This window comes from Leguminivora glycinivorella, chromosome 8 (genome assembly GCF_023078275.1).
Source record: "Leguminivora glycinivorella isolate SPB_JAAS2020 chromosome 8, LegGlyc_1.1, whole genome shotgun sequence".
In the NCBI taxonomy this organism is placed as follows: Eukaryota; Metazoa; Arthropoda; class Insecta; order Lepidoptera; family Tortricidae; genus Leguminivora; species Leguminivora glycinivorella.
The window spans coordinates 18,056,916-18,072,425 of record NC_062978.1 but is presented as its reverse complement, the minus strand read 5'-3'; the positions used below and the strand labels follow the sequence as shown (position 1 = coordinate 18,072,425).

At 37.4% G+C, this 15,510-nt stretch overlaps 1 protein-coding gene across 1 annotated transcript in view; it reads left to right on the top strand.

The window, feature by feature from the left end:
• LOC125229097 (protein O-mannosyl-transferase TMTC1-like) overlaps positions 1 to 14,662 on the top strand; it is a 79,602-nt gene extending 64,940 nt beyond the window's left edge. The window contains exons 2-3 of the mRNA XM_048133876.1: positions 10,141 to 10,480; positions 14,542 to 14,662. Of these exons, the coding sequence (XP_047989833.1) occupies positions 10,149 to 10,480; positions 14,542 to 14,662 (453 nt within the window). The 5' untranslated portion in view covers positions 10,141 to 10,148. The remainder of the gene's footprint in view (positions 1 to 10,140; positions 10,481 to 14,541) is intronic.
• The last annotated feature ends 848 nt before the right edge of the window (positions 14,663 to 15,510 follow it).

Below are 15,510 nucleotides of genomic sequence, written 5' to 3'. Positions count from 1 at the left end.
ACAGCCCACTAACCCTGAGTTAAGTTGTTGGTGCAAGTGGGCCTAAATGTTACAATAATTTTATATTATATAGGAATCCCAATCGAAAAAAAAAACAAATAGGGACTAGTGGAAGATTTCAAGAACTAATAAAACATTTGCAATGTTTTACACTATTAACTGGGAGTGATTCACTAAACATGAGTGCTATATGTGACCAGTGAACAGTGCATGTGGACATTATATGTAATATTGTAAAAAATGTAATACATGGAGAAAAAACGATTAGGTAATTGAAATTACCCGCTAAACTAAATGTACCTTACATTAATACACAATTAAATTCCTTGATTGAATTCCTCTATGTTCCTCGTAAATGTATATATATATATATATTTACCTAAACAAGTATGTACATGTTTATTTAATTAAATTGAAAACCAAGTTTCCGAGTGGAGCTAAATGTTTTGTGTCAACTAAAATTATGTATTTTCCTACACTAATCATTAACATCTATCTTATATTTGTCTTCAATTCTCACTTTATTTTTCGCTAAACACACTACTTTACACTAACAGGATCAACGAAGATTTATAACGCGTCTATCTCGCTTGCATTATATTTTAGTATTTTATTTCCTGAGGGGTTACGCCCTTTAATTTCCGTTATTCCTAAAACCAGAAGCCTTTACTCCGAACCGGGGCCCGGGGTTTTGCTGCTTTATGCCATGAGGGGTGTATTTACTTGGGAAAGTACCGTAGTCAATACCACGTATATAAAAGTACTATCGTACAGTAACTATGAGTATGACCAATCCCGCTCCCCGCTGAAAGTGCCGCCCACTCGCTCTCGGTTACCTCATAATTACCGCCTATCAAAAATGCAAACAGTCCTGTCATATCTCACTCATACGAGCCTGGTACGCGTTCACTTACACGAGCTTAGACTGCACGACTGTGTGCGTAGGAACGCGCCTATTAAGTACATATATTTGATCGCCAATTGTCCGAGGCGTGTCAATAGGCTAGTTTCCTACTAGTCAAATCAGTTTCTTTTTAAGAACTGTCAAAACGATTTGGTAATATGGAATTACTATGAAATACTGAGGAGTGACGTCACGGTCAATTCATTTACTTTATATCTTTCTCTTTGACTTATTACTTATTAAATATAAATTATGTTTAAACATAACTACTGTCCATATTACATTTTTCTTCTAATTATGTGGTGCTTTATTTCGTGCACTGCATAAAATATTTTGTTTTAAGTATAGAAAACTAGTCTATACACCCGCTTCGAGATATATTTGATATTATCGATATGGAAGTATGAGACGCGATGGCGACGGTCGCGTGGCCGTCGCCCACGCAAGACACGGCTTTAGATATAAGCCTGAAATTTAAATGTAATTTTTCAATTACAATTTTTAAAATAATAATTGGTCTAAAAATTTAACGTTTCGGCATATTTGTGATTAATGTAAGTCTATAACTATATGTATCAGAATAAGAACAAAATTGTTCAATTGTTCATACCTAGAGGTTAAAATATCGAAATTCGTGCATGCCGTCATCGCCGTCGTCTTAACCTGACCTTAAATCGCGTTTAAATTCCAACCACAACTAAAATCAAGTATAAAAATACCCAACAAAAACAGTAAAATACCCTAGCATCTAAGCCAGTAAGTTTTAAACCACACATTGTTGTATCAAGCGGACGGCCGCCATGAATTTAATTTAGCGGGTACTTTATAGACGTGACGTGAGGCCCATACTCGAAGGACCGTCCGGTTCTCAACGACGAAGATAGCGTACCTATCCGATTTTATTACACTATCTGACCTAGTTGAAGTATATATTAAACTGAATTGGGAGACGTATTCGGATATTTACAGTACTATATTTGGAGTGTTTTTCTTGCAAAGCAGTACCTACACTTTATGTACATGTCTAAAAAAACCAAAGGTCCATAATTATGTACTGTAAATCATCGCACAATATAAACTTAAATTCATAAACTGTGTCGATTTACTCTTCGGTCGTGATTTTTTTTTATGGGATAGGAGGCAAACGAGGACAGGTCGCCTGATGGTAACCGATCAATGCCGCCCGAATCGCCGCCACACACGAAACGGCGCTCTTTTCGAACTTCTTTTCGTAATGTATTGTACACCTTTATGTACACAGCTTACAATAAATAAATTACTTACTTACTTACTTAATGTAGTAATAAGGAAACGCTATGTTACTCATTTAAATATTAGTTTTAAAAACCCATCAATTATTGCGTTAAATAAAAATTGTACAATCTTCAAATATTAACAATTAAGTATGCACTATAATTAAACACATACACTATAATTTAATACATATTATGTATTATCACATTATCAGATAACCAGTTTTAGCTAACACCACTAGAGAAAATATTTGCTTCACAGAATAAACCAGAAGCTCGGCTAAGCTTTTATAAATACCTAACACTAACATAATGTTAACATATTCACTGTCCAGTGTTTCCACATACGGGTTGTCAGGTCTTTTTACAAAGCCGTATGGTTTACAATTCAAAGCGGGACAGTGAACGTGTCAAATAGCCAACTGAGAGCTAATTAGTGGTCATAATGAAACATATCAATTTTAATGAGCTTTTAGCCAATATTGCTAATAGTTTTCGTATTGAATTACCTTTTTATAATTCTGATCATTTATTATGTGATACGCCGTGCTAATTAAAAATATTAAAATACGTCAGGTTCTTACCTGTGAAATAAAATATGGATGTGTGAGTGTGTGTCAGTAACAATGCTGTATCAAATACGAGCCAAGCGTGAAGTCTTTGCGACCAAAGAGAATCAATTAAGTATCCGCTACGAGCACGACTGGTGCTGCCCTCATTTTGTCGGCTTTCCATGGTATGGTGTTAAATTAGTTCCAACGGCCGCCGCTAGCATTAATGTTGGACATGCTCAAAAGATGATGCGTGTTTATGACAATCAGCGCCACTCTGTCACGAACGTTGCCAACATAGAGAATGACTGTCAAAGAATGTGTAGTCTACGATATATACTTTCTCTTCATGTCCCATAATCTTGGGACATCCTGTATATAAACCTATGTTTTTGGCGCTACTGCTGCGACCAACCGCGCGCGTGATTTCACGAATCTCATTACATACATACAATCACGCCTGTTTCCCATAAAGGGGTAGGCAGAACACATGAAACTACTAAAGCTTCAGTGCCACTCTTGGCAAATAAAGGGTTGAAAGAAAACGAAACTGTGACATTGCAGTGACAGGTTGCCAGCCTCTCGCCTACGCCACAATTTAACCCATATCCCATAGTCGCCTTCTACGACACCCACGGGAAGAAAGGGGTGGTGAAATTCTTAACCCGTCACCACACAGGCCTCTGAATCTCATTATAACACAAATTAAATACTTATATAAAACGAACACAAATCCTTACTTCTGAAATATCGCTGTGTGTAGAAAGAAACGTTACTTACTCGTATATCGAGGGTTTACTGGTGAAACCCGATAAGTTGAGCAAACTGGTTTTTGAATTATCGAACTATGTGCATTGTGCAATTTCCACAATGTTCTCATTTCAAAGAAAAATGATCTCGATTTATCGGGTTTCACCAGTAAACGCTCGATATACAGAAATAAATCCAGTCAAATTGTAGCCGCAATAATCTTAACTCAAACAAGTGGGCGAAGTGAAAGTACTTGTGGTGCAAAATTCATGTGCTTCTTGAGCAAGCAAGTTCAGCAAAGAGTGCCAAGCGAGCACTTTCAAGTTTGCACGGTACGTAATGTTGTCTACTTGTTTCATAAGGCCTGTTCACCACCAAAATCAAAATCAAAATCAAAATAAAAATAATTTATTCAGCAAATAGGCCACAGGGGCACTTTTACACGTCACATGTACATATTTAGAAAATATTTAAAATTGAGTTGAAATTACAATTGATACTATATATACTAATTCTAAGTTCTAACTAAAGTTAACCCTATACAATTAATTAGAGATGTAGAAGGTCTCTAAATGTCGAATTACAACCAAGAATACACTAAATATAAAAAGTACAAATACAAAAAAAAGTCTAAAATTACTTTAGAGGTGCAAATGACTCTAAATGTCACAACTAAAGATAAAATGTATATCTACTTAATCTAATTCTCCTTAGAGATGTATATGGTCTCCATGAGTCAAAATCATGTATTTAAAATATTCACTAAAAGAAAGGAAACAAACGACAACCGAACAAAGAACAAAGAACACCATCGCATGTTGCAACTGAGATAAATGCGTAATACTAATCCGTTTATAATTAAGACCTTTTGTAAACCACATTTTATGCAAATAAAGTTTACTTACCTACTTATAGTTTTAGAGGCGATTTTTAAGGAATAGCGTGTAGGTACCTACGGAAAGACATGACAACACGTAGAATAACAAAATCACATATAAATTGTTAAGTTGTTTTAGAAATATATTTTTTATCCGTCGCCTCTGGCGCCTTTTTGCTTGTCCGTTAGTCAAGAATACTAGTTTTCTTTCTCTAAAATCTCCGAATAAAACCACGAATAATCCATACTAATATTATAAATGGGAAAGTGTGTATGTCTGTATGTTTGTTCGTCTTTCACGCCAAAATGGAGCGACGAATTGACGTGATTTTTAAGTGGTGACAGTTGAAGGGATGGAGAGTGACATAGGCTACTTTTTGTCTCTTTCTAACGCGAGCGAAGACGCGGGTTTTTAGCTAGCTTTTGCTAGTCCTTTATAAATATATAACAGAAGATACTGACTGACGGACATATCAACGCACAGCCGAAACCGCTGGTTGGTGGCAAATTTGGCACGTAAATAGGTTCCTTATAATTTTCAAATTGACCTCCTAAGGGGGTGAAACCGGTGTCCAAATTTGAATAATATTACTTTTATATAGTACGCGGGTGAAACCGCGGGAGAAAGCTACTTAATTGCGACACGACTAAGCGCGCTCAGCGTCAATCAAAAGGCTTTTGACGCTAATTGTATTGATAAACTTTAATTATAAATCATAATCTACTTATTACCTACTAGGTGAGTAAAAGAAGTTAGTGTACAAGTAGTTGTTGCTATTAATAATTCTAGTGTATCAATAGCAGTGCCACCTACTTCCAACTATCTATAATTTTTTAATCAAACTATCCATGTCTATCAAACTTTTTCCATAGGTACTTTTCTGAAATTAGCGTCAAATGCGGCTCTGATAAAATGCAAGATACTCACACACACATGACCCGTATGTGTGTGTGAGTATAAGTGAAAAGCTCCTTTTGAGTAGTCGGTAAAAAATTAAAATGGGTTTCTCAAATTAGATCTTTTGAATAAATATGACAGCAAGGTTGTAATCGTCTTAATATTGTAATATGGTTTTAAATGGGTATGATTTGAGTTTGCCCTATCTCAAGAGGTGTACAACTGTGCATACATTTTGAAAGCATAAACTCAATAAAAACTTAAATAAGTAGGTTAACCGGGGAGTGAAAATAATTTTCATTTAAAGCTAGGCCACACATGCGCGTTTTGATAGCATAGGCGGAGCGGCAGCGGAGCGTTAGCGGAGCGCAACGATAGCGGTGCGCCGGACGAATGCTGGCGTTGCGCCCAGCGGACGCTGGCAGGAACTAACGAGCGCGGATTGCGAGCGGAACGCCAGCGTTCCGCCGGCGCACCGCTATCTTTGCGCTCCGCTCACCCTCCGCTAACGCTACGCTATCTAAAAGCTTTTGGAAATCTAAAATTAATAAAGTAACTAGGCTTAACTGGGGAATGAAAAGAATTTTCATTTAAAATGAGGTATTGCTTATATTTTGTCGGTCCCAGCTTTACATTACATGTGATGATACACAATACCGCACAAGTCCATCATGCCAGCCAACTAATCTGAATAACTATTTTTCAATAACGCAGCAATACCGCTGTTATGAATTTTCCGGCCTACGAGCGGGACGTGCTTGAAATATCAAATCCGGCATTCTGTCTGCCCCGCTTTACTTCATATTACGTTACATCACAGAATATAAATATAATAGTACAAGTACAGTAGCGTCTAGAGATGGGTCGTGGGTAAACACCCAATCTACCCACCCAGGTATTTACCCGGTAAATACCTATCTACCCGGTATTTACCCGTATCTACCCAAATTGACGGGTAGATTCATTTCATGTTGGACATGCTGATTTGTGTTAAAATGGAGATAAATACTAAGTTAGTGGTTGTAATGTGTGTGTCACTTAACGACACGCAATTTGGGTTTAGAACCGGTTTGTCAACGGAGAGTGCTATCCTTTGCCTCAAACAGACTGTGCAGTACTATACGACCAGAAAAACTCTGATTTTCTGCTTTTTTAGATCTCTCTAAAGCATTTGATCTGGTATCGTACGATTTGCTGTGGGATAAGCTGAGGAAGGAAACTACCCTGGCACCTGAATGCATACTTTTATTACAGTACTGGTACAACCACCAAAAAAACCAAGTCAGGTGGGGGAGCGTGGTCTCTGCTGGGGAGTATAGGCTGGAGTGTGGTGTGAGGCAGGGCGGTTTGACCTCTCCTAGGCTCTTCAACCTTTATATGAACAAGTTGATTGAGGAGCTTAGTAGCACCGGAGTCGGTTGCCATGTAGGAGGAGTAGGGTGATTCTTATTTTATTAATGTTAAAATGTTCTATATCTCACCCCCTCAGATTGTTCTCTGGTACTAAAAAATAATTGTAATTTTTTTTCAGAATTTTTCGTTACATTTTAGGGGTCGCTACCATACGTTGAAAATTTTGATTCTTCATACAAAATGATTTTTTTATTACTTTTTTTTCTTTTTTTTATGATACTTATGACGAATCATTGTATTCATGTACCTAAAATTTGATATAACAGCTTAATTTTTTTTTACGCATAAAATTCGTGTTTTAGGTGTAGGAAACACTGATTTTAGTGGATTTTATTGACTTGTACCAACAGTACAGGAATAAAAATTATTAAAAATCAAACGAAATTATTCTTAATATCAAAAATCCTTAAAAATAGCTTTAAATACCTTAAAACATTATTTTAGACAGAAAAAACGAAAAAAAAAATATATTAAAAAAATCATTTTGTATGAAAAATTAAAATTTTCATTGTGTAGTAGCGACCTCTAAAATTTATCGAAAAATTCTAAAAAAAAAAATTACAATAGCTTTTTAGTACCAGAGAACAATTTGAGGGGGTGAGACATAGCACTTTTTAACTTTGATAAAATATGCAACACCCTAAGGAGGAGTATGCGTTAATAACCTAAGCTACGCTGACGATATGGTGCTACTAAGCCCTTCAATCAGGGCTCTGCAAAGGCTTATTTCAATGTGTCAAGACTATGCGGACACGCATGGTCTCAAATACAATGTAAAAAAAAAAAGCGAGCTAATGGTTTTCAAGCCCAAATCTAAGACCTACACAAAATTGCGAGCTAATGGTTTTCAAGCCCAAATCTAAGACCTACACAAAATTGCGAGCTAATGGTTTTCAAGCCCAAATCTAAGACCTACACAAAATTGCCTGAGGTATCTCTATGTGGCACACCTCTGCTTAGAGTAAGCAAATTTAAGTACCTAGGCCATTGGGTCACTGAAGACCTTAGTGATAACTGTGATATAGAGAGGGAACGCAGGTCGCTGGCCGTGCGGTGCAATATGCTTGTCCGCAGGTTTGCACGTTGCACACACGCAGTTAAAGTGACGCTTTTCAAAGCTTACTGCCAGTCTTTCTATACGTGCAGCCTGTGGAGTAGCTATACGCGGCGCGCGTACAGCGACCTGCGTGTGCAGTACAACAACGCTTTCAGGATGCTGATGGGGCTGCCTCGTCAGCTCGTCACTGTAGTGCATCCGGCATGTTTGCGGAGGCACAAGTTGACGGTTTTGCGGCTATCATGCGGAAGCGGGTTGCCTCTTTACTAAGCCGCTGGCGAGGCAGTACCAACAGCAAAGGGTAAAATGTATTTTTTTCATATTTCATGGAAACTATCATTAATATCGAAAAGTATTGTATGTACGAACTAAAGTAGACACAATTTCCTACAAAAAAGTTTATATGCATTTTTGTCATAAAACATACTATGTATGAGTTATGAGCTTCAAATAGAGATTTTTAAAATATTTGTATTCACATATTTTTAATTTACAGTTTTAATTTATCAGACTTATAATTTATACTAAAAGCATTTGAAATTATTTCCGTATGTCAGAGAATGATATTACACGATTTTTATAGTTGGAGTGATACACTAAAATCACATTTTATCTCATAGCAACCTATCCGTTCCCAATTTGAATAAACATTATGTGTAAAATCACATAGACTGACTTAAATTAATCAATTTTAGCCCAAACACCATTTAAAAACGTCAAATTTGGAAGAAAAATTAAAATACCCGCGTGTTTACCCGCGGGTAGGTAAATATCGGGTATTTACCCGGTAAATACCCACCGTCGGGTATTTACCTGGGTAGTTACCCATTTCTAGTAGCGTCACTCCTTTGATGGTTACAAAATGCCGCCATTCTAAATTTTTACCTACATTACAAACGGACCGCAGGCGAGAAGCTGACATTGAACTGTAATGGGCGGCGCTAAGGTCGTTACTACTGAATTCGCGGCCGCCGGCATGTACTTGTAGCTCGGCGAAAGAATCGCGGAGTGAGCCACGCCTTACCGCCGCCGCCGGTTACATTTACATTTATATATACCTATATTATAATATATTATATATAAATATATATATAATATAGGTATACACACACACACATATATATATATATATATATATATATATATATATATATATATATATATATATATATATATATATATATATATATATATATATATATATATATATATATATATATATGTGTGTATTATATCTTACAAGGTGTGCAATAAAGAGTATTTGTATTGTGTGTGTGTATATTACTCTCGAGGGTATGACTGATTTTAGGCTGAAAAATAACTTTAAACTGGCACAATATCTTTGAACCTAATAGATGAAAATAAGTACATGGAAGAGCTACTGGTCCATGAAAGCGCAAATGAAGGGTGACCTTCCTCTGAGTCTTAAGCGTAAACACCTTGACATTATTGTGCATCCTATCCAGACTTACGGCGTACAAACTTGGTCATTTACTGCGGCTCTAAAATGTAAACTCAAGGTATGCCAGCGAGCGGTGAAGCATTTATCAAGCATAAACTACGTAGAACACAAAATGCGCAGTTTATGGTAGATAAAAAATAAATAAGTAAAATCATGACACTCTTGATTTCGGGACTGCAATGTTGCGTAACTTGCGTTCAAATTCTATTATTTGTAGTTTCACACTTTATAAATATTTATTATTTTAATGTTCGCACCTGGCGGTGGCTATTTAGGTATCTAAATGTTTGGCATATTTTCGGTAGAAAAATAGATTTAATTATATTCTCTTTATTTCTTTTAAGTCTTAGGCTAGGTTATTTATAATACGAATATAAAAGTAAAATACAAAACCACTTACAAAACAATAAAAAAATATATAAAAATATATAAACAGCAGCGGAACAGGGCCCAAGGCGCCGGTGGTTAGGGCTGCAGCGAGAGGAACCGTCGGACTATCCGCGCCGTGTCTAAGATCACCGCCTTCTGCATCTGACCCTTGATCCAACCACCTAGCAAGAGTCTCTAGGCCCGAAGTCTCTTAGTTATATAATTATTAGATTTAATAATTTTTATTAGGCGGAAATGTAGAATTTTTGATTGTTTTTACTAGTCTATGTTAACGTATTTAGTTAAGAGGATGCTTCAGTAAATTTTTTCAATTGTTCATACCTATTTATATCATGCGCCATTTTTTTTAAAAAGGAGTCATTCAATGAGCGTCCGAAGTGAGTGTGTGTGCTGTGTGTTCATTACATTACGGGCCGAATTATTTAATATAAAAAATAATTGTTTATTTCAATTTGTGAAATTATCTAAGTACATACATTTCTTATGTCCTATACACCACGGTTAAGAGATTCACCCGTATTAGCTTTACACGCTGCAGGTATGTGTACAAAATATGTATTAAAATAGATCTCTCTCTTGTTCCAGTAACCTAAATGTGCAAGTTCCGAAATGTGACACTGCGTGTACGAACTCTCAAGATGAAGCGACGAGCGGCGGCGGCCCTGCCCACGTTGCGCGAGGAGTCACCACGCTTCAACCGCGACCTGGCCTTATACGGCACGGTGGTCATCACCGCCGTCCTCAGCTATATCAACAGCCTGAATGGCGAGTTCGTGCATGACGACATCCCTGCGGTCGTGATGAACCCGGATGTGATTGGGACGAATCCGCTGCGGAAAGTTTTCGAGAATGACTTCTGGGGTACGCCGATGAGTGATGTGAACAGCCATAAGAGCTACAGGCCGTTGACTACGCTGTCCTTCAGGTCAGTTTTGCTGCTATGTACTTGTTTTTAGAAGCTTAATCAATAACGTTAATTAATATGAGTATGGCAGTCTGGGACAATATAGACCATATTCAGAAATGAAAAATATTGTTCAACACCTACCGCGCTTGAAAAATATTTTTGTTGCCTAGTGAAATTCAGCTCTGTTAATTTTAAAATTTTCTTTCCCAAGTTTTATTACTATTCTTACCATGCCTTTAAGACACTTTTCGTCAGTATAGTTAGTGGCTGGAGCATATTTTTCATCATATAATTTTGCACTCTAGACCCAAATTTTCCCTACAAAAAAACATCACCAATCGTTCACATATATCGCAAATATACATATGTGTATTCAAATTATGTATTCACATAAACTTCAATTCTGTGGAATGGATCCATCCAAAAGAAAAAAAGACTATAAGTAGGTACTTACCAGTTGATTGATAAACGGTCATCGTTAGACTATCATCATTGGTAATAAAGGCCGCCTAAATGCATGAACAAATTCTGTTAAATTTTTACTCGAATAATCCATCGCAAGCCCAAACTGCATATTGATTCACACAACACAGCCCATACTCGCATCGCACTACACCGGACGACGATGAATGACGTGACACCCTCGGCACTAGTTAACCCGTTCTCTTTCGACATTTCGCTTGAAAACACGTCCAACGCTTGCGTGACTACGACACTTGTTGAAGTCCCAATTTGAAACACACGTTGGATATTGACAAAGCGGGCTCATGTCGCCAGTCGCTCGAATGTCGACGCGGAATATCAGTTGCAGCGGCACATTATCTTTGGGACAATCGCATATTAATAGGGTTGATCTAGATGATGTTTGTGTTCTAAGATTTAAAACCACAACTTGAATGCTTAATTGTCTTGTCCTAAATAAATAACACATTATGAATCATTCCTTCACCGAACATACATGAACTGCGTTAAATTAGTACGTTTTTAAGTTTTGGACTATGTTAACCCGACGTGAAGATAATTTTATTATTTATTAGATACATAATTATAAAACTAGCTTTTTCCCCCGGCTTCGCCCGCATAATCTAGTTAAAATGTTGAACTTTGGACCCCCATTTCACCCCCTTAGGATGTGAATTTTGATAAATCCTTTCTAGGTGCTCCTCTACACCTTATAATGAACCCACTCGTACGTGCCAAATTTGGAGTCTCTAGGACCAGCGATTCAGTCAGTTTCTTCTTTTATATATTTAGATAACCCGCATAACGATAACCTTTGTTTGACATAACGATTGATAGTCATAATGTAATAATTGCCAGATTATCATTAAGTCATAAATGTCAAAATTCTGAAACGGTTAACTTTTCATAATCTTCATCAATAGATCATTTCAGCCGCCTTAGGTTAGGTTTCTTTTGTAGGAATCCTGAAAAGTTACGCGTTTCTGAGAAAAACCAAATTATGATTAACGTGGGCAAACGATACATTATGACTTACGACTTTATGGGAAGCAATAGAGAGTACGTAATACAGCTATTGGCTGTCTAATGTACTGCAAACTACCTCAATACTAATTACCTCTAGCAACTATAACACCAATATCACACGCCGTTGACCACGGTCCCGGCGGGCAAGCAAATGAGAAACTGCCTTTATTAACTAAGCCGCCTTGATGGTCATAGAAACAGACAATAACATATTATTAGGAAGTTAGACGACGGGCCAAGCAAAATTGACTTATCATACAAACTTAACCCCCATTTGCCACTCAAATGTATAAAAAATATAAATATAAAATTCGATGCATATAATTAATCTCAGCTTACACTTAATGATGTTTTCCTTTACTTTCAGTGTAAATATCAAATTATATTTTGTACATAAGCACAGTATAATAAACCTACCTACTATTGTACCGTATGGCCAGTATCTCTCACTCATACAAGCATAAGTACGCGTTCACCTACGAGCTTAGAATGTGTGGTAGGAACGCGCCTCTTTCATAGATTTAATCGCCAGTGTCCGAGATGTGACATAAGTAAATAATCAGTATAAGTATTGGCAAGATACATATACTGCGCGGAAACGCAGCAGCAAGTGTGATGGGCACCTTTGCGTCGGGAACGATGCTTGGTGGGTTCTTTGACTAGTTTAAGTAGTAAAGGAGGATTGATTAGTTCATCACATCATCATTTCAGCCATTAATCGCCCACTGCTGAGCATAGGGTCTCCTCTGCATTTAGTAGTTAAGGTTAAACATAAATTGTTGTTTCGTAATAAGTTCCGAAAAACAAATGTGTATGAGCCGGAGATTGAACCCGTGACCTCCAGATTGAAAAATGCACTGTATATCTATGCAATACCTAATAATACATACTAACCCGGATTCATAAACGTTCACTAAAGTTATCAAGCCAATAAAGTTCGTTTGTCCCGACGTATTGGTGTGATAGAAAGGGACAAACGAACTTTATCGGCTTGATAACGTTAGTGAACGTTTATGAATAACGCTGTGGCTTGCGTGGGCGACGGTCGCGCGATGGTCGCGCGACGGCGATGCGACGCATACGAAATCAAACCTTATCGATATGGAAGTATGAGACGCGACGGCGACGGTCGTGCGACGGTCACGCGACCGTCGCCCACGCAAGACACGGCGTAAGGGTAAGTATTTATTCTTTATATTTGGAAGACTTCCAAAAAGTAAAAAGCTACCCCACTGCGAGCGTTTAAATTATTGTCGGTAGTTAGTATCTAAGTGTTGTAACCGTAACTATAAAACATGTCACGTTGTAAAGTATTACGGCTACTTTACTGGAAAAACTATTACTTGTGACATTTTATTACTGTCAGGCTTATAAACGGTTTAGTTTGTCTTGGGGAAATATGATTATAGCTCCGACCACTTTTATAACACAAAATGCATTTATTAAGGGATGTTGGCTAAGTCATGGCTGTATTGTTCCTTGGCGATGGGCGTTGACCGTAGATGGCTTTAATTAATTTATTTCAATTTTGGGAATTGGGAGCGCAGCTATTCAAACACCAGTTCAGATCAAAGACAATTTTATTTTTTTCTTCTCATGCGACCACAGACTAACCATAGACTATACAACAATGGCAAAGACATAAATATGTACTTATAAATAGGCAGATAGATGGCGATAATATTATTTTTTGACATTTTAACATATATCAATCTAAGAATACCTATGGGCCAAATTGTCAATAAACTGAGGGTCAAAAGTTTTAAGCCTGTGTCAAGAGGTGGCACTATGCACTGTGATTACACATTTTAGTTTGACAGTAACTTCTCTATAATACTCGATCCTCTTGGATCATGGTTAAATAAAAATTACTACTTAGTAGAAGCAAGATCATTTAGTTTTATCTTCTCTGCACACAAGGCAGTATACTCGACTACTCGTAGTTATTTGTACAAGAGAGTTTGATATGATATTTTGAGCTTCGTACCTACAAGCGGAAGATTCTACGAAAACTTTAGAATCTTGGGTTAAGTTAAGGCGCTACAGGAGCGAAAATGCCAAAATGGAAAAGAGCCCCCCTTTCAATTTGAGAATTTTAGTTGAATATACTAGTGTTATTAACTAGATTTCTAGAAAAAAAATTCCATTCAGAACAACTCAGTTAAAAGATATTGCGAAAAAATCTTTAAAATCGAGGTTCCGATCTCGTGTTTCCTCCTTTGAGAATCTGAATAACAATGAGATAATCTGAGTCGGACCGTTTAGATTTTTTGGCTAATTGTTACCAATTTTGAATGCCGCACCTTGTTGTTTTTGGAAATCGAACGGTCCGAAACAGATAAAATAATAATAATCTGTGTTGAAAATATCATTGTTCTATCTTCAAAAACCAGGGAGGAAATAGTCGAGAGCGTTTGTATGGAGAATCGACCCCTCCTATATCATCGTCTTAATGGCTAACGTTGACCGAACTAATACGACAAATTATACGAACGTTTTCGAGAAAATACGATGGAAAACTATTATGCACTACATCTGTAGGGTATTATAAATCGTCAAAAATTTTATTCATGTTAGTTGCTGTTCCCTAGCCGGCTCGTGTTCCCGTTATATTTGAACAAACAGAACATCACGTGCCTCAATTTGGCATTCCCAGGGTGCAATTATCAAGACGTTGGTAATTCGTCTCGCTCGAGCATCATGGAGTATTAAGTGACACAGATTAATATCAGCAATTTATACCGTCCGACGCTTAATTTGACCGCGGGAGGGTCGTTTATCATTCGCTTTCGTTGCAATAAAGTGTACGCCCTGAAATATACGGTTTTGAAAATGGTGTTGTGTGATTTTCAATAGTTATTATTATTTTTAGGATTCCGTAGTCAACTAGGAACCCTTATAGTTTCGCCATGTCTGTCTGTCCGTCCGTCCGTCCGTCCGTCCGTCCGTCCGTCCGTCCGTCCGTCCGTCCGTCCGTCCGTCCGTCCGTCCGTCCGTCCGTCATCCGTCCGTCCGTCCGTCCGTCCGTCCGCGGATAATCTCAGTAACCGTTAGCACTAGAAAGCTGAAATTTGGTATCAATATGTATATCAATCACGCCAACAAAGTGCAAAAAATAAGAAATGAAAAAAAAATGTTTTATTAGGGTACCCCCCTACATGTAAAGTGGGGGCTGATTTTTTTTTTCATTCCAACCCCAACGTGTGATATATTGTTGGATAGGTATTTAAAAATGAATAAGGGTTTACTAAGATCGTTTTTTGATAATATTAATATTTTAGGAAATAATCGCTCCTCAAGGAAAAAAGTGCGTCCCCCCCCCCCCCCCCCCTCTAACTTTTGAACCATATGTTTAAAAATTATAAAAAAAATCACAAAAGTAGAACTTTATAAAAACTTTCTAGGAAAATTGTTTTGAACTTGATAGGTTCAGTAGTTTTTGAGAAAAATACGGAAAACTACGGAACCCTACACTGAGCGTGGCCCGACACGCTCTTGGCCGGTTTTTTATTATGCGAAATAGGCAGCAAACGAGCAGACGAGCCGCCTGATGGGAAGCA